Source organism: Chenopodium quinoa, unplaced genomic scaffold, assembly GCF_001683475.1.
Source record: "Chenopodium quinoa cultivar QQ74 unplaced genomic scaffold, ASM168347v1, whole genome shotgun sequence".
NCBI classification, from domain to species: Eukaryota; Viridiplantae; Streptophyta; class Magnoliopsida; order Caryophyllales; family Amaranthaceae; genus Chenopodium; species Chenopodium quinoa.
Genome location: NW_018743616.1, coordinates 2,504,505 through 2,524,045, shown reverse-complemented (window position 1 = coordinate 2,524,045; position 19,541 = coordinate 2,504,505). Strand labels below are relative to the sequence as shown.

Genomic DNA, 19,541 nt, shown 5'->3' with positions numbered 1-19,541 from the left:
CTCAATTTCTGTTTAACGTTGTAGATGTGTCTTCGGTTTAGCTGGTCTTCAGGAAATTTTTCTAACACATATGCTAATATTTTAGCAAGCTTCACTTGAGCATCACTCATTTTTTTAACAACTAGTTTTGCAGCAGGTCTTAGGCCGCTTAACTGTCGATGACCCAATGGATATACAATCATCTCATGGTTGTGATACCCCATCTAGAGTAACCCTTCACTTCCCAACCGTCACGGCTTCGGTGTTGTCGAACATTTACTCTAACTCACACCCACAACCTTTCTGCTTTGTATCAAACCGAATCGCTGTACTGAAATCTCGTTCCTCCCTTTTGCAATAACGGTCGCATCTCAAAATGCGATCCATTCTACCATCCCATTGAGATTTATGAGTTGCTACTACTAAACAAAAATCAGATCTAATTGCAACCTATTTTGCCCAATCAATCGCTTGTTGAGCATCTTCGAATGGACCATCATGTACAAAAATTCCACTATAATCATTTCCGTCTCTACCATAATCCTGCAATAATGACATATTATTTTTAAATACATAAAATTATATAAAGATTAAATTAACACATTTAACACAAAATTAACACATAATTAATTTCTAAATTTTTTACTTGTAAATTTAATTTCTATATTTAACGCATAATTAATTTCAAAATTAACACAAATTGAACACAAAATTAACACATAATTATGTAAAAGTATTCATACAAAATTAACACATAATTTTTTTTTTATTATTAACACATTTAATTTCAAATTAGTATCAAAGTTCAAAAACCAAAAAAAAAAAAAAAAAAGAGGAACTGCTCGTGGGTTCTGGTCGGGCTGCCGCCACCGTGGCGGTGGCGCCTGGCCGGGACGCCGCCACCGTGAATGTGGCTTCCCGGCCAGACACCACTGCCACAGTGGCGGCGGCCCGGCTAGACGCCACAACCATGGTTGCGGCAACCGGGGCAGACGCCACCGCCACGGTGGCAGTGGTCGGGCCATATGCCGGCCAGCATTTCCTAATTTTTGACCGAAAAGTACCTCTCTTTCCAGCGACGACGACGACTCTCCGATGTCCCTCGGCGATCCAGTCTAGCTCAACATTTTTCGTGAAAGAGAATTACGTTTTGGGTAAAAAAAATTAGAAAAAGGGCAAAAGCATCAAAATAAAAATAATTGTGGGTGTTAAGTAGAGATTTATGGGCGATGTTTAACAAATTAAAGCTGATATAGTGAAAGAAAGTTAAGAATGATAGATAAGTGGTGAATGGTGCAGTGGTTGGGTAGTGATGATAAGAGGATACAAGAGAAGCAACGTTGCTTAAAATATACGAAGTAAAAAGTCGAAAATAAAATAAAATGGTATAACAGATGGGGTAAACAAGAAGCTACAAGCCCACTACCATAACCCAAAGCAAGGTTTCATCTTAAAATCAATTAATAATTTGAGCCTTTTAAGGAGTAGCACACTTGAATTATAAACTGAAAGCTATTTGCTCTACCCTCAATTTTATCAATTTCATGCCAACCAAACATAACATGTATTCGACTGTTCGAGTCTTGCTCTTCCCTCTATTATACTTGCAACCAGACAAGCACAAATGTTTAGCGGAAAATATTGTTATGGGCACTTATGAGAAAACGGGTAGAAATTAGGGGTATTTTCAAGCTAAGAAATCCCTACATAAGGTTATTTCCTAACTAACTCAAGGATAATACAGTACAATTTTTTGCATAATTACTAAATTTCTTTTTATGTGTGCATGATCTTGCACCTCTAAGAATCTTAGCATATGATCTTGTTCATACTTACAATAGTTTCTTAGTCACTGTCACTTATGCCATGCTCACTTGGGTACCATCCATAAGACTGAAACAATCTAGACAAACTTTTCAACTTCGTTGTACTCTTATGGGAATTACAGAAATTCAAAGCCACATGTAATGCAAGGAGAACCACATGACTTCTAGTAGATTTGATCTACCCCGATATGTGAGATGTCGGTACTTCAATCAACATCCAAATATCAAGGGACCAAAACATAATAGAAGAAGGGGAAACTGCCAATATCAAAGCTAGTTACCTTCAAAATTTAACTCCACGTCTAGAGTTGCGACTTACTAGTGTTAGATACTTTGCTTCAGGTTCTACTAGAAAACGGAAACTTCTGTATCAATCATCAAACTAAACTAACTTTACCTTCCGAATAAAGCAACAACTCATCCACTAAACAAGATGAAACCATTCCACATCTGAAGGAAGAGACTTAGATCAAATATACTAAAACCAAGATTGCTCAGGCGGGGAAAAGTTACTACTGAAATTTCTTTATCAACTTCACAATAAGTAGAGAAGCAAACACATACCTCAGCTCCTAGCTTCGACTACACCACATAGCTCCATTACAGACAATAATTTTGCTTAAATATATTTTACTCGTAACTTTATTTCTTGTGAGCACCCAAGATAACTGAAAGCTACCCAGAATCTTACATGATATCTTCAGATGAGATTTTAAATTTGAGCAACATGTGGCTCAAAAACTCAAAAGGAAACAGAAACAAAAACACACATGTACAGCTTTTTCCAGAAAGTTTCTGCTCCTAATTCAATAATTCATCTACACTACTGTATTAGAAAGGGTGCATGTAATTTCCAAGTCAAAATTGCTCACACATAATGAAGTCATGTAATGACTCACTTGGCATGAGGAAATAGCAACGACCAACATTTACATGGCATCTTGAAATGGAACGACAGCTGATCTCTACATTGTAGCATTAACTCTATCGCTTTTACGCAGTTAATTTGCCTTTTCTCAAGTTATAAAAACTTCATGATGATTTGCCTATGCGATTCATTAGATCATGGTAATATAGGAGAACGCACATAGGTTGGCCAAATATGCTGAAGATGAACCAGAAGATCATGTTTCCGACCTGATATAGACATAAATTAAGGTAGAATTAATATACAGTAGGACGTACTGAAGAAATGATCCTGTACATATGGACGAGAATATGTCAATTTGAAGAAAAGCAACAGAAGGTTCTAGCTGCTGGGCATTGAATAGCAAACTTGATTGAGAAAGTGCGGTAACGAATACGAGGATGGTATAGGCAAGTGCAGCTACCAACTATAAGAGGTTGCACTAAAAGTTAAAAAAGAAAAACTACATCGATCACTAAAGACACTAATGAAACATTAAACCCGATCCTGAAAAAGAGACCTCATCTTATCTATTCTTTAAGTTTCTTCTAAACAATGTGATTTGGATTAAAAGAGTTTCCAAAGTTTAACTCCCAGCAGAAAACTAGAGAAGCTATATACACATACCATGGAACTCTGGAACTTCCTCTGCAGAAAATTTGTAAGTAAAACCAAGGGAACCTGATTCAGAAAACATGTACACTATCAGCAAACAATGTACATATATCTTCAAAAAGTATATAAGGCAAGGAGCTATAAAGTAGTCCTCCAAAGAAAAGGAATTTCAGAGAGGAAAGTGCAATACACCTTTGGCAGCCCAATTTACCTGAAACATAATGCCAAGAAAAGCCCAAAGTTTGAACATTTGGCAAGGGACAGCAATGCATAGCTGTGCAACAAAATAGATTTAAGTCACGCCCAAAAATAAGATCAACATAAACCACCAATATATGAACACATCCATTAGACAGCAGCTCAGTATACACAAAGAGAAACAAAATATTACTTCGTAATATCAAGAGCAAAATTTTCTAAAGTTAAAATTTACATAAAATATAATCCAGCAGACAAGCACCCTAAATACCAGGTATATGTCTATTCAATTGCATCAAAGAAGGCAAAAGATTTGGCAGGACAACCCGAATTTGTAGCATTAGAATCTAATATTGGATGCACTAGTTTGTTGCAACTCAATGTTTCAACAAATGACCATCATGGCATTTCCAAATACCGATCTAATTATACACATACAGAAAGTCACCTCAATATGAAGAAATCCAATGACATATCAGTATCCAACTAGATAATGAGCACAAATCATATACTGAAATTTAATAAGATTGCCTTTCATTTAATCAGAATCCAGCACTAGAAAACAAACATTAAATTCAGTAGATCTGACAGACTTGCAGGCCATATAAAAACTGACATTCATATGGAAATTTTTCCAACTGACTTAGACCTTTCAACATTTCACTCCGAGTCAATTCTTGCTTTCCAATCACAATAAGCAGAATTACAATCAGAAACCTCATCAAATACAAGTTTTTATAGCTATTTCTAAGATTTGGAGTACTTCAACAAGGGTACAACTTCCTGGACAGAGGTACTGAAAGCTTAGGTCCAGCTAGATCGCCTAGATGTTGCAAAGGTAGATACCTCTTTTGATAAATCAAATAATTTCTTCTTTATATAGGAATCAGTCTATGATTTTCTGAAGATGAAGATCTAAAAGAAACTATTAAGCAAAGTTGTTATTGCAAAAAAAGCATGCCAATAATGAAATTTTCATGATGACAAAAAAAGCATTAGGGTTTTAGACAGTAGTATAAAAAAATATTATTAATGCAAGAGAGCTTTAAAGAGTGAATTGCTGAGATACCTCATGAAATATGGCAGATATGAGGAAGGCAATCAATACTGCAACTCCCTGGACGAAAAAATTAATTGTTAAGATCAACATAATGATAAATGACAAGGTGTGTTGAAGATTTTTAATTGCAATCCTAAGATGCTCTGATGAGATTATATTTGCAACACATTTTATTTTGCCTTCCAACAAGTTATCTGTCAGATAAGACTCATTGTCTACCAATTAATTAACTGTGGATGACAGAATAAAGGTAACAAGGAGACCATCTTAAAGCCAGTCTGGTTCATGGTAGGAAGACTTGCAATATATCAAGTATCAGCAGTATAAAAGGGGCAGGCAGTAGGCCAAAAACTAACCAGAAAAAATTTATATACAGATAAATGACAATACCTTGGGTATTCCATTGCGCAAGCATGGAAAATAAACATGGCGAACCATCCATTTATGTACAGGCTGTGGAGGGAAGATATAATTTAGTGAGAAGAGAAATGAAAAAAAAATAAATAAAGAAAAATCAAGTTAATAAATACAATAACAAACATTGCAGTTACAAAGTACATTTAACACAGCAGCAATGTTAGATCTTAATTATTATAGACTTCAGAGTATTACACAAAGTCCTAACTCAATGACTTAAAGATTTTGAGAACTACAAATAATAAAAACACCAATAAGTAATACTTCTGTATGATTGACAATGTGTCAAAGTAGTCAAACTTCCCTATTATTCATTTAATATCTGTTATACTGAATTATAAAGGCTCTTAAAAATTGCCACAAGGTCCACAAAAAAAGATTCCGTAGTCAATAGTAGACCTGGCAAAAGAATCAATCGGCTCGGGTACACGTCAAGTCAAATTTGGGTCGGGTCATTTCGGGTCAGCTAACATTCGGGTTGGGTCGGATCAATTCAGGTTTCGGGTATGCTTCGGGTAGGGTATTTTCGGGTCAGATCAATTTCGGTTTCAGGTCACGTTCAGGTCATTCTATTTTGTGTCGATAGTGTGGATCAAGCTCAAATCGATTATTTTATATTTTGCTATTGTTATAATAACTTAATAAGCACTGTCAAATTGTCAATTCGGCTTGTCCATTGGTGAGTTCGGTTACGGTTGGGAATGAAACGGTTTGAGTCATTTTTGGCACCAGACATGTTTAGTTCGGGTATAAAATAATATTAGTTCAGGACATTTCGGGTATCGGGTCTATTCTGGTCAAACAATTCGGGTTAAAAATCAGATAGGGTCAACTTCAGGTCAACTCCACTTTTGGGTTAGGTAGATTCCGAGTTTCGGGTCAATTTCAAGTCGATGAATTCGGGTCACGTTCGGGTCACGGGTTGTGTTATTCGGGTTAAGTTGGGATTGCCATGTCTAGTCAGTAGTTACCAAGGTGTACAAGAGGAACAAATTAATGGTCATTTCTTCCGATAGAAATGCAAAATAAATGACCACTTAGTCACCAAAATAAATGACATAAAACCAAATTGGTTCTTCAAATTACTACATTTCCTTAATCTATGTTCAATCAACCTCTCCTACATTTACATGTACAACTGATAAGGTTCTTACTGGCGTTACCGCCATAATTTAATAATCCTCGGCATCTTCTTTGTTTTTATAAATAGGTACCAGAGTGCTTTTCGTCCACCTTTCATTGTCTTGTTTGTCCTCCAAATCTTGTTATATCAATTTGCCAATTAATCAATACCAACTTTCCCTTAAAAATAATACCTGTCCCGACTGCTTTCCATATTACCATTTTCGTCATACATTATGTAACTCAACTTTTTAGAATCCTTCTCATGCACTCCTAGTTGAATTCTTGAGCCTTAAATGAGACGTCTCTTGTAACACCTACTTGACCTTCACCAAAAAACTTAACAAAATACTCCTCGCACCTATCCTTTTTCTTTACAAGAGTCCTTTGTATTTTACCCTTCACGCATTTCACAATGCAAAGATGCTTGGTCATTAACTCATTACTTGTTTCCTAGCTATCCTAATGATCTCTTTTTCACCATCCCTTGAATCTAGCTTGTCGTAAACATCCTTATAAACCATAAATTTAGCCTCTTGAACACCTTTTTTTTCTTACCTTTAGTATCCATGTTCTTCACAATAGTTTCATCGTTAAATTTTGCTAAGGCAAGTAGAATAATAATTTTTTGGGTATTTATCAATGGTACACCCAAGATTCGGGCCTTTCTCAATGGTACACCTACTCAATTATTCTTTATCAATGGTACACCAAAGGTTTCACACAGTTATCAGCGGTAGCGGTACACCTACAGTACCCTTTCCGTTAAAAACACGTCAGTTTTGGCTTTTTTCGCTTTTTTAACTTAAAAAACTGACACGTGGCGGCCTGTGATTGGTCCAAAAAAATAAAAATAAAATAAAATTTTAAAAAAAGTTAGATTAATAAAATAAGATAATTTTTTTTAATTTTTAAATTTTGATAATTTTTTTAGACAACATATATATTTTTTTTCCCTTTTTTTTCCTACCTCCTTCCTTTCTCTTTCCTCCATCCTTCCTCCTCCTCCATAACTTCCGGCAGCCAACCACACATCCCACCCCCCTCTGACCACCCCTCCCCTTCTCTTTCCTCCTTCCTTTTCTCTTTCCGGCAGCCCACCCAGACATCCCAACCCCCTTGCCCCCCTGTGCTGGCTAGCCCAAACCCTCCTCGCCGGCTGCCGCCCCCTTCCCCAACAACCACTTTGCCGCCCCTCCCCTTTCTCGTAGCCACCATCCCCGAAACCACCTGACTCCCCCACAAAACCAACAACACCACCACCCTCCACCAATTCACGAACCCAGCAGCCGCCCTCATCACCGCTGCTCCATTTCAACACCCACCATCAGTGGCCGACAATTGTAGAAGCTGTCCACCGTCCGACCACTTTCGACCACCATCAACAACAAATAACATACCCAATAGCAACACCAAATCCCCTGCACCCAATCTCCACTTCGCGCCACCACAATTCGCCACCCACCATCACCGTTTAATCCACACTTCGCGCCGGATTTGGTTACTTGTAGCAGGAATATATGGTGGTGGAAGGGAAGAAGAAAGAGAAAGGAAGGAGGAAAGAGAAGGGGAAGGGTGGTCAGAGGGGGGTAGGATGTCTAGTTGGCTGCCGGAAGTTATGGAGGAGGAGGAAGGGTGGAGGAAAGAGAAAGGAAGGAGGTAGGAAAAAAAAGGGAAAAAAAAAATATATGTTGTTTAAAAAAATTATCAAAATTTAAAAATTAAAAAAAAATTCTTATTTTATTAATCCAACTTTTTTTAGAATTTTATTTTTTTTATTTTTATTTTTTTAGACCAACCACAGGCCGCCACGTGTAATTTTTTAAGTTAATAAAGCGAAAAAAGCCAATACTAACGTTTTTTTAACGGAAAGGGTACGGTAGGTGTACCGCTGATAAAGAATAATTGAGTAGGTGTACCATTGAGAAAGACCCGAACCTTGGGTGTACCATTGATAAATTCCCTAATTTTTTTCTTAATTGCAGATTTCACATCCACATTCAATCATGTAGTGTCCTTGTGCTTAGGAGGTTTTCATCCTTTAACCAATTAGAGTTAGGGTCTAAGCTTACTCTAAGGCCAATCTAACTTCTTTGACCACTTTTTCAACCAAAACCTTATAGTTAGCTCCCATTCAAACTCTACCATCTATTTCTCTAACCCATATCAAAAAGTTTTGACACTATTTACAAATTCTACTTTGACTAACTTTTGTGATCTATAGATAAGAAAAATCATAACCATGTAGGATCTTGATAGATTTGTCTTAATGTGTATTTTCAAATCATCAACTTTATCAATAATTGAAAATATTAATGGTTAAATTTGTGCATTGGAAAATGTAATAAAAGAAACGTCTCAAATGAAAAAAGAAAGGAAGAAAAGATAAAAACATGTCAACTAAAATATACAAGTATAAAGTATATATTTGGATTGCTCTTGCTCGTTGTCAAATGGGTTTAACTCTTGTTGAAATTAAGTATTAGCCAAAATCAAGTCATAAGATTACGCAAAATCCAAACGATCTCTCCTTAATTTTTTAGAGAGAGAGAGAGAGAAAAAAAAAAAAAAAAAACCCATCATTTGTCACTCAGAAGTTAGAAGAGGTAGTTAGGTGTAGAAAATATTGAAACCTAAATACTATGGGTGGTGAGATAATGTCAATGAAGAAAGATTATTTCTTGTATCTGAAGTCATAGTCATTCTCTTCCACATTTATCGTTACGTTGTTTCTTCTACAATATACATTACTGAACTCAATCTTCCCAAATTGGCTCTTCCTAGACAACCCAATATATGATCATTAACCTAAACTAGATTGAATATTATACACATCAAGGAAAATGACTTAGCCACTAATGCCCTATAAATGAGAATAAAACAGGCATGAGTTTACAGGAAACATACCATATTCCACATCCTCCAATACTGATGGAAGTCATCCATTTCACGAGCAAATAGAACATAAACAAGGGGGACAAAATCATTAGCAACAATGTATACACTATTGACATGTAAGAGCTCAAAGTTTTATCTCATAAATGAAGTCTACCTCTTCGAATGTTCTTGCATTCCACCAATCCTTGTAAAACTCACGGTCACCAAATTTAAGAAGCTCAGCCAATATGTTTAGCCTGAAAGTGAAAGACATCCATGTATTAAAAAACATATAGTAATATGGTAAAATGGCAAATATCTAGATAATTTTAATTGTGGCCAAGGTATACAATAAATAACTTAAATTATGTGTCAAAGTGGCAGAATTCAGTGTTTGAAGCACCAAGTACCCAAATCGGCAATTGAGGTGAAATGAAGGGTCTAATTAACATAGATCTCTTTTTTCTTAAAGAAAGCAGCTTTAGCACACAATATCCTATAACTTCATTCCATTGAAAAGCAATTATACATAGTCAAATCCATTATCAACAAGTTCAAACAACTCATCGGTGGGGCAAGCTCTTCTATTCAGGTTCATGGGTTCTCTTGGTTATATGGTTCATCTGGTGGAGAGATCGAGCTTCAAGAAATAGTAAATGGTTATCATCAAGGAAAAAGCTCTGATCAGCCACAAAAAATATTCCTAATTCTTCCATTTGCAAATTGGATTAGCCATCCTTTATAAGACTATAAAAAATAGTGACTTGCTGGAACAGTCTTTAGTTGATACAGGACGTGGGACGTATAGGCCATTCCAAAGTAGTCTACATTAATCATTTCATGGCAGCTCCATCTATTGTTTCAATAATTGTTGAAATAACAAGATGTTTCTTTTGCCCCATCTAAGCGATCAAAATATTAAGAATTGGTTAATGTATTCAAGATAATTAAGTACGGGGTATCTACAAAATACCGTCTTCATACATCTTATTTCATCAGATCTGGAAAGAACAATAAAGAGAAAATTACAAAGATAGCATGGAGTTCAAACTTCACACTACCCAAGCTAGCGCAGCATAAACCTACCCAGAGAAGCTAACTTCACAAGAATGCTTGATGTATCTACCAAACGACTTAATTCACACCAATGAGCATGAAGTCAAAAATAAATGAACAGGCGAATGAATAGTTATTAAAACACTTCCATGCTCCTCTGGCGCGTAATTACAATAAAAATATGATTTTCAGTTTCAGATACTAAGTTTCTGTTGTCTAATCAACCAAACTGATGCAGAGATGATAAGGCTGGTAATAAGGGGCAGTAAAAGATTGATGTGGCTAATACAGGTGACATAAAACTCATGCTGTTTCAATTACAATCCTCTACACAACACCACAACAAAGTAGCACAACCCTTTCTGTGACTCAGTGACGGTGACCAGAGCCTCAATTATAAAACATACTTTGCAACAAAAGCCCAATCCAATAGGACATGAAGTCAAGGCTTTTGTACGAATTCAGCTACAAGAAAATAGCTTAAACAAGAAAACGTTTCTTTTGAGAAAAATGGCTGACTATATGTGTACATCAAAGAGGGAACAGGTTTTATTCAGAATTGACATTCTGATGTATGGTAATCAAGTCAATGCCAGAGAGACAAAGAGAGCATTGGAGGGGGGAGGAAAATTCCAGCAGATAAATAGAAAATAATTGGAGAACATGTAAACAGATTGAGATGTAGCAATCAACTCACCAGAGGTGGAAAAAGCAATAGAACATGCACAGCCAAACATACAAATTTGGCACTGAGAGCTTCAAAATCCTTTCAATTGCATACAATAAGTTTGCTTTCAGAGGATGCTGTGAATTTTGTACAATTGGATTGATATACTACAAAAATAGCAACAAGAAAAAACAAAAAAAATATGTCAAGATAACGTCTGAGATAGGAAAGCAGGGGGAAAAGATGAAATTTAATAGATAAAAGGAACAGACTTGTTCAATGATAAACCCCATTACTCCAGTAAATATCACCAATTTTAATACTTGTCGAGCCACCCATCCTTTGCGAATGCATGCAGTCCTAGGATAGCTTGTCTGCAAAATAGAACATAGAGTCCAAAAGACATGAGCACATTTTTTGATGGTTAAGTGAACACACTCCATTAGGCACTGGAAAAAATTTATATGTGATATGCGAGCTCCTACTGGTACCCTTAATTCATGAAAATAATTTAAATGCAACAAAGAACTAATAATGAGAGTGGGCAATATTGGGGTAGGTTAACGGCACATAATATGCACAACATACAAACTTTAGGAATTAATAAGCAGTCAAGTTGCACTTTTACATACTGATGAAAAATCATCAACGCAATCTACTATCTATAATTAAAGACACAGTTTCAAAAGTAAGGACTCATGGTTCACAGAACACCATAATTATTCATACTTTCATAGTAACACCCAGAAACACTTGGATAACTTTTCAGATGTGAAGAAATCTGATAGCTAATCAAACTTGGAACATTTAAATTGCGATAAAGTATGTCTCAATTGTATCTCCCGTAAACATCACCTATCCGAAATATGGGTCGATAAGCATTTTAATCAAAGCTAATAGTAATAATATCAAAATTTTATGAGTCCTTTTCCCAGCGAACTTAATAGAAATGGAAAATTGATTCCCCAAAATCTAACATCAGCAACAAAACTCTCCCAGTGCTTTCAGAATTGATCCCACCTCGAGTGGGGAAATGAAGGCTAATACATAACCCCTGCATTAACAGAGGAGCTGTTTCCGAGTGACCATAGTCGACAGTGCAACACCCATAATCTGCTGCTTCATTACATAGAAGCAGCCCAAAATTCAGCAAGACCTTTTAATTATCCACTAATTAAAAGGTCAAAGACCAATAATTAACTTCATTAATGCACATAGATAACGAAGGTGGAAAAAAGCATTTTCTAACTGAATGACTGATTTGAAGAAAATCGCATATGACAACTTTAATGGGAAAGTATAAGCAAGTCACACTTATTCACTTCAAAATGACAGTCCGTAGTCAACTGCCTTCCTGCTGTGACCACTTCACTTAAATAATGCTACAGTACACAGAGAAGTTACAAAAACACTCAAAGTGATGACCATGGAAAGGTTTAGAAGCAAAAGATGGATGAAATCTTCGAGAGATAGATGTACCAAAATTCCAGCAGAGGTGGAAAGAGGAAAGCATTAAAAACCACAAGCATGATCTAATATCAAAGTGGGTTAAATTTCTAAGTACCTGGTAACATAGTGTTGGAGCAACCATGAAGTACACCAGACTTTCGATGCTGACATCATATGGGAGTTCCATTAGTAGTTCATCCTCCTGAAACCAAACTACAAATCAATAAGGGAAAGCATAAATACTAGAGTATATCACAACAGGATATAATTATTTTAGATGATGAATCGTCTTGAAAAGCAGGAATTAAGTAAGCTATCTATGGGAATTGCAAGTCCCCAACAGCTAATGATACAAAGGATATATAATCATTTATCTAATTTACAAAGTAAGCTATGAATCTATGCTAGAAGTTGAGCTAGGAACTCTTATATCAGGTTGTAAAGCAGCAATGGTAGAAGTAGAGCTGTAGCAGAATTCTACTTCAGAGTTACACCATAAGGAAGAGAAAATTGAGCGATAAAAGAAGATAAAATATGAGACCATTTCAGTTACCTTAATAGATGCTTTGGCAATCGCTCTCATATCGTAGTTTGTATGTGCATATGATACCAACTTTAACCACATGGTGCAAGCAAAAAGCATCAATATGACACCAGAAAGAACAGCAGAATCACATCTGCAAAGATAGTATGGTTTTATGATTATTGATAAGTTAATTTGACCAATTTTGTGGAATGAATTTGAAGAATGCATAGAGCCAGTATTAGATAGTGGACTACTGGATGAGCCACACATGAGACAACAGGTAAAATGATATTTGAGAACATCATTGCATGTAACCTACATGCCACTCATAATTATCATGACTGACTACAAATGACAATGACTACAGAAGACAAAATAATAATAATAATAATAATAATAATAATAATAATAATAATAATAATAATAATAATAATAATAATAATAATAATAATAATAATAAAAATAAAAATAATAATCATTTTGAGCTTTGCCAGTGAGCATATTTTTTGCAGGTTTTTTTTTAACTAAAAAAAAAGTCTGACAAGATTGATATGATGTGAAACATGTATATACTCTATCCCTCTGAATTTAGTTGCCTAATTTCCTAAAATTGGCAATTGACACATTTTTGGCTCTCTCTCTTATCAGTTACCAGTTACCAGTTCCTTCTACTAAAAGCTAGGGGGTCACACCCTCTCTTTCATTCAATAAAATAAAAACCCCACTATCTCATCGCATCACCATTTTATTACAATCAATCAATAACTATATACTAAAAGACACACCAGCAATGACACATGTCATCACCTGGTGTGTCTTGTTTTTTTTAAAAAAAATTTAAATGAAATTAGAGATATAAATGTTATAGAAATATATATCATGATTATCTTTTCTAAAAATATACTCCTTATTCCTTAAAAATAATATTTCCTTCGTTTTTTTTAGTTGACACCATTTGACTTTTACACTATTCACACATTACACTTTGACTTGCTTTTGTGATTTATAGATACGATAAAACATAGTCATTTGACATTTTGTTTGAATCGTCCCGATCTATATTTTATTAATATCCACTTTTTATAATTTTACAATGTTGATAATGAGAGATATTAATCGTTAAAAACATGCAAAAAAAACAAAGTATGACATACATAGTATCTTTTTACAATATTTTTTTGCCAAATTTTCTAAGAAAATATTCTATGTATGTAGTACAATATTATACTTAGTAATATTTTATTAGTAAACCCCGTGCAATGCACGGGACCTAAACTAGTAATAATTAATACCAAACACCCAACTTTTTCCCTGAAACAATGCGTCATGATAAGTGAACACATTTAATTGGGACAGAGTGGATGATACATAGAGGTTTCAGGAAACCAACCTGAGTATTACAAAAACTGGATATAAGATGGTAATTGTGGAAATCAGTATATGAAGCAGGACAACAACCTACACAATCAATCAGATGATTAATACATAAATATTTTGCAAAGTTTGAGACAAGATCAACTAATAGAAAATAGCACACAGACAGCATTTATATATTAACTAAAACTATCTTAGCAAAATAAATGACGAAATCCAATAGAAAGGCTTCCAGCAACAAGGTAAGAAATACGGAGGAATACTTCAAAAGGAGACCCAAATCACATATTAGCAACTGAGGATAACATTTTATTGCATTTTGAATTTTTGATAGCTTACCGGATCAGAAATACGCCTTCTTTGTGCCAACTTCTCTACCAAGAAAGCAGTGAATGGAAAAATTGGGAGTGAAAGACTGCATAAAAAACAGCAAAAGTAAGTACATAAGCAAATTCAGGATCAGCATCCATGCATACAATAGATGACTTGTCAGTATAAGGTATTCATACTAAACAATAATTACCAGCACATAAATATAGGCCAATCCCTAAAGGACTTTGAGCTGAACCAGAAACCAGCTCGTATCAGCAATCCATACTGCAAACATTTTCATGTTAGCAAAACATCAATGCAACCTGCAGAACTGAAATGAAGCCTGGCTATTCAACAAAAGGGATAAACAAAAACAAATGAAATTAGATGGTACTAACCTTCATGAGATTTTCTATAATAAGACGGCTGTTTACAGCAACAAGTACTACTACACAAAGATTGAAGAGACCAGCGTGACTCTGCAGCAAATGATTTGATTGGTCAAGATAACACAACAAAAATGGACGATAGCAAGAAGATGTTGCTTACATAGATATTGCAAGAAATGTTGCCCAATATGACCTAATCCAAGGGCCCTCAATCTCTAGCATTTAATAGTTGTTCATGAGCAAATTGACATCTTTATTAAAATCTAACACCTACAATTTACTTGGGACAACAAATTCAGTTTATAGACAACCAACACGGAAAAAAGTGTGGCTCTAGATATGGTATTGATCTTTGACTAAAAGAAACCAATAGTCAGGCCGTTACTACACCGGTAACTCAATGCTGATAGTGAGGTTTGGGGTCAGGACATGGTGTAGGGAGGATAATTACAAAAAATATATTTATCCTTTAACCCAATACAACCTGATTAACCCACTAATTCTCAACAACTGAGCAAGGAACTTCATCTAACAACATTTATCACTCTCTTCATGTGCATAACATTTTCCAAGTCAGAATAATGTTAAATATAACTGCCAAGATCATAGATTAAGGCAAGACTACAGAAGACTGTCAGCAACAAGGGTAAATGAGCAGAAGAGCTGGTTTAGATCAACCACGCAATCCACTAGAAGGGAAAGACTGAAAAAGGGCCCCTTTTCTTTTCCTTATTTTCATGGAGGATCATCTTTCAGATCAGAACAAACAAATCAAATAGAGTTCTTTGCACATGCATTAAAATGAGCAAGTTGACAAATATCCAGCACATTGTCCATTTCCAAAAAACAACATATACACCTTCATCCACAAAACATCTATGATTGACAGAGTAGTATCCATATTTTATACGAACTGATGATGTGAACAAAGGGAAAACCAATTGACTGGCAATTACAGGAGGTACTAGACTACATTGATCCTCTTTACCTCTACCATATCCATGAACCAGATGATTCCATTTGGTCCAATTTTCAACATCAAATATTACTACATTCAAATTGGAAAGACATACTGGGAAGGATTTTTTTTTTTTTTTTTTTTTTTTTTTTTTTTTTTTTTTTTTTAATAACAACCTTTAAATTGCATTTGCACAGAATGATATGAGACCACCTACGACCAACCATATGCATAAGTTCTTGGGATTCCAAGGTAACTGCAGATGCAGAACAGTGTCTGCTTTCTGGAAAAGGTAACCTAATACAGACGCAGATTAATAGACAACCTAATACACCATCTACTCACCAAAACTGGAGTTTCTTGACCAATCTGAATTTAGATACCATTGGAAATAAAAGGAATCTAGGTCCAATAAGGAGAATGAAAAACAAAAGTGTTGGGCAAACAAAACCTGGATCTGTTAATAAAACAGGAAAGAAAGAGGTCACGAATACTAAGATCACCTTCACAATCAACTATTTCCCTTCTGAATCATTTAGCTGAGAATATTGCCCACCAAAAATGTGTTGGACTGTGTTCTGTACTGGCAAGTATTAATGAAACCTCAATCTTCATGTATGCCTATATTTCACTGTCAAGGTCATAGGTTTCCTTTTTCTTCCGAAGAGTAAATGAATGATATCATTGACTTGATCTAGAAAATGTGTACACAACATCATAGAGCAAAAAAAATAAAAAGTTGAGGCACTTTACAGAGAAAAAGAAAAAGAGTATTAGTACTCCAACCGCTGTAATTCTAAAATAATTGAGAAACATAGTCAGTCAAACTGCTGTCCCCATGAATAGTATCTACCTCCAAAAACTACCAGATAAAATTTCCAAAATAAAGGGGTCTCAGCTTACCCTTACAAGTGCGTGAGCTGAAAATCAGTAACAATCAGGTAAAAGTACATTACTGAGACACTGGTAGAATGAGAAACTGGTCATGGAGAAGTTACAACTGCAGCCAATTTTCAAAAATTAGTAATTGAGGGAGATAATTTGTATGTAATTATACATATCCTTCAAAATTGGCATGTCTGGAATATAAGAAAGTCATGGATGATTATAGAATGGACCTTCAATGGGTTTCTCTGTTTCTCACTGCAAGCGAAAGATAATTGGGCAGCTGACTTTATGGACAATCATGAATACAATCACCCTTTTTTTCTCTATAATTTGATTCTAATTGTCTGAAGTTACATTCTATTATCATAAGGATGAATAACGATCGGCCTATGCTAGGAGAGTAGGGGTCTAACCAAGGTTTTCTTTCCAGCACTACAATATAAAAAGGGTATTATTTAAAGAATCAAGTTACAGTGGCCTCTTTGTCATTCATATCTTCTCAACGAGTTATGAAATTATCTTTGTGCTATCAAACCGGGGAAAAGGCAAGCCTTTCTCATATAAATTGAATACATCAAATTGAATACATCATAACACCTTTCATACGGGTCAACATCAAAGTTAATAGAGGATAATATGCCTTAAACGAGCTTTACAAAAATTCGATAGTTAATAATCTCATTATCTCGTGTATAACCCCTAGAAATCAGTCAAACTACACATCCTTAACACCTAAGTTTTTGTTTTGTTGACGCAACCTTAACACCCAAGTTTCTATTATCTTACATAAGGAACCAAATGTGAAAGACTAAATGTTTGTATACGTAAAAAACACACTCTTAATTAGTTTAAAACTTTTTAAAAACCCATCAACATGTTCACAAGAAAATTCCTTTATTCTTCACAGCTTAGTCTTCCCGGCACAATCTCCCCCTCTCCCCCCAATACCTTCTTCCTACTATTCTTTCCATTTCACAATATCTATTCCAATATTTAATATTGCCAATTAAAATTGGTTAGCTTCTTAAACAATGTACACAGTACACTCATACTTTACACCAGGTTCACTAAACTCTTCAACAACAACCAACCTTCTGAAATAATTAGTTATCTGAAACTTTAAGCTTTGTCAACTAAGTAGATGACATTGGCACCAACCATTACCGAAAGGAGCAGCAGAAATCAAAATGTATGCTTCTGTACCTCCTCATCGCGAATTTAACATTAAATTAACCAAACGGTGAATATCACATTACAACTCAAGTCAAGGTCCATAACTAAAACTTCAAATCGTCTAACATCGAAGATATTTACATTCATTTCACAATAATTGCAACCCAACTCAACTAAGTTCGTTCACAATCATCTCACAATATAAAATTGTAAACACTAATTTCACAATTAAAAAAAAAAAATGTACTTCGTTATAAGCTATAGCAACAAATAAAATTAAAACAAATATAGCAACCTTTATGCATTACAATAAAATAAATTTTTTAAAAAAATAAATAAAAAAAAAAAAGGAAAAGCAAACCTGTCTGAAAATGGCGTCGGAGCTAAGAGGGCTCTCCTTAACCTTCCGATGAGCAGGAGAAGACGGCCGATACGAGTACCGAATCGCGGTTTCAAAATCCTGAGCTCCACCGCCATTAACAACCTTAGCTTCACCTTCACCATTAACATTCTCAGAATTATTCCGTTCACTATCATTATTAGCAGCGCCATCAACAATTCTGTCACCAGATTCGCCATTAGAGACCTTCTTCAAATCCTCCGATTCTTCCGCCATTGAAGAAGAAGTAGAAGCTTTAACACTCGCACCACCAGCTGCACTAGCCCGCCGACGAACAGAATCGCCATAGTCCGCCGCCATCGCCGTCTTCATCGCCGTCGCACCGATAATCTCCGGCGATTCTGAGATCGCCATAATAGAAAAACTCGATTTCTAGAAATTTCTTCAAATAATTATCATGCAAAAATAGAATCAAATTGTTGAAGAAAAACTAAAAAATGAGAAATTGAAGAGAGAAATAAGGAAATTTTGGTTAAAATTGTTGTGATAATTTATAGTATGAAAATTCGTTAATAATGATTAAAGTGTGGTTTTTGGTAGAAATTGAATCGAGATTCTTCTAGATTGGGTAAGTTTTGAATATTGATCGTCTTTGGATACTTGTTGTTTTGTTTGCAAATGGTAGGAGAGAGAAAATGAAAATCAAAGATGAAATGAAAGGGGTCTTGAAATTGAAACACGAGTTTGAGTCTGACAGAATTTGCAAAATTAAATGAATTTAATTTAAGTAACATAAGCTCTTCCCACGTATGGGTCGGTGCACCGTGGACATATAAGGCTTTGCTTATGTTTTTTCCGGTTGTTTTCTAGTGCCGGAGAATGGGGAATCTGTCCGTCTCATGTGTTTTTTAAGTGTTACCCTATTAAATACGGTCGTTTTTTTTTTTTATTGTTATACTTATTTCTAAGCAAAAAGCTAATATATCCTCTATAACTAATACTCTCTCCATCTCATAATACTTGATGCAATTATCATTTTCGTCTGTCCCATAATATTTGACACGTTACTAAATATAAAATGGGACAATTAATAAAAAAATATTTCCTATACTCTCTTTGGGACTACAAACCCCAAAACTCAATTAAATCTTACATTTTTACTCTCCTCACTACCCCCACCTCCCTCACTTTTTGTTTTCTTACAATATAAAAATACAAAAGATAATCCTTTATATAATAAACAAATGTTTTAAATACACCCACTTGTAGTTTTTTTAAACTACGTGTCCACCCCATCGTCCCAAGTATTATGGGAGGGAGGGAGTACTATAGTAGTAATTGCTGACAGTCATCTTTTTACAAAGCTGTACACGGTGGAGCTACGTCATGAAAAGATTTCCCGCTCAAA

General features: G+C 35.1%; 1 protein-coding gene across 1 annotated transcript; it reads right to left on the bottom strand.

Moving 5' to 3' along the window:
* Positions 1–2,306: 2,306 nt before the first annotated feature.
* On the bottom strand, positions 2,307–19,337 carry LOC110683045 (diacylglycerol O-acyltransferase 1A-like). Its single transcript, XM_021859383.1, has 16 exons — positions 18,155–19,337; positions 14,784–14,864; positions 14,597–14,670; positions 14,413–14,488; positions 14,090–14,157; positions 12,727–12,850; positions 12,289–12,375; positions 10,997–11,098; positions 10,755–10,891; positions 9,177–9,258; positions 9,032–9,052; positions 4,976–5,038; positions 4,595–4,642; positions 3,539–3,601; positions 3,340–3,393; positions 2,307–2,942 (listed from the first exon to the last, which is right to left on the bottom strand). The coding sequence occupies exons 1-16, from the start codon at positions 18,545–18,547 to the stop codon at positions 2,838–2,840; spliced, it is 1,578 nt and encodes a 525-aa protein (XP_021715075.1). The 5' UTR covers positions 18,548–19,337; the 3' UTR covers positions 2,307–2,837.
* Between the last annotated feature and the right edge of the window lie 204 nt (positions 19,338–19,541).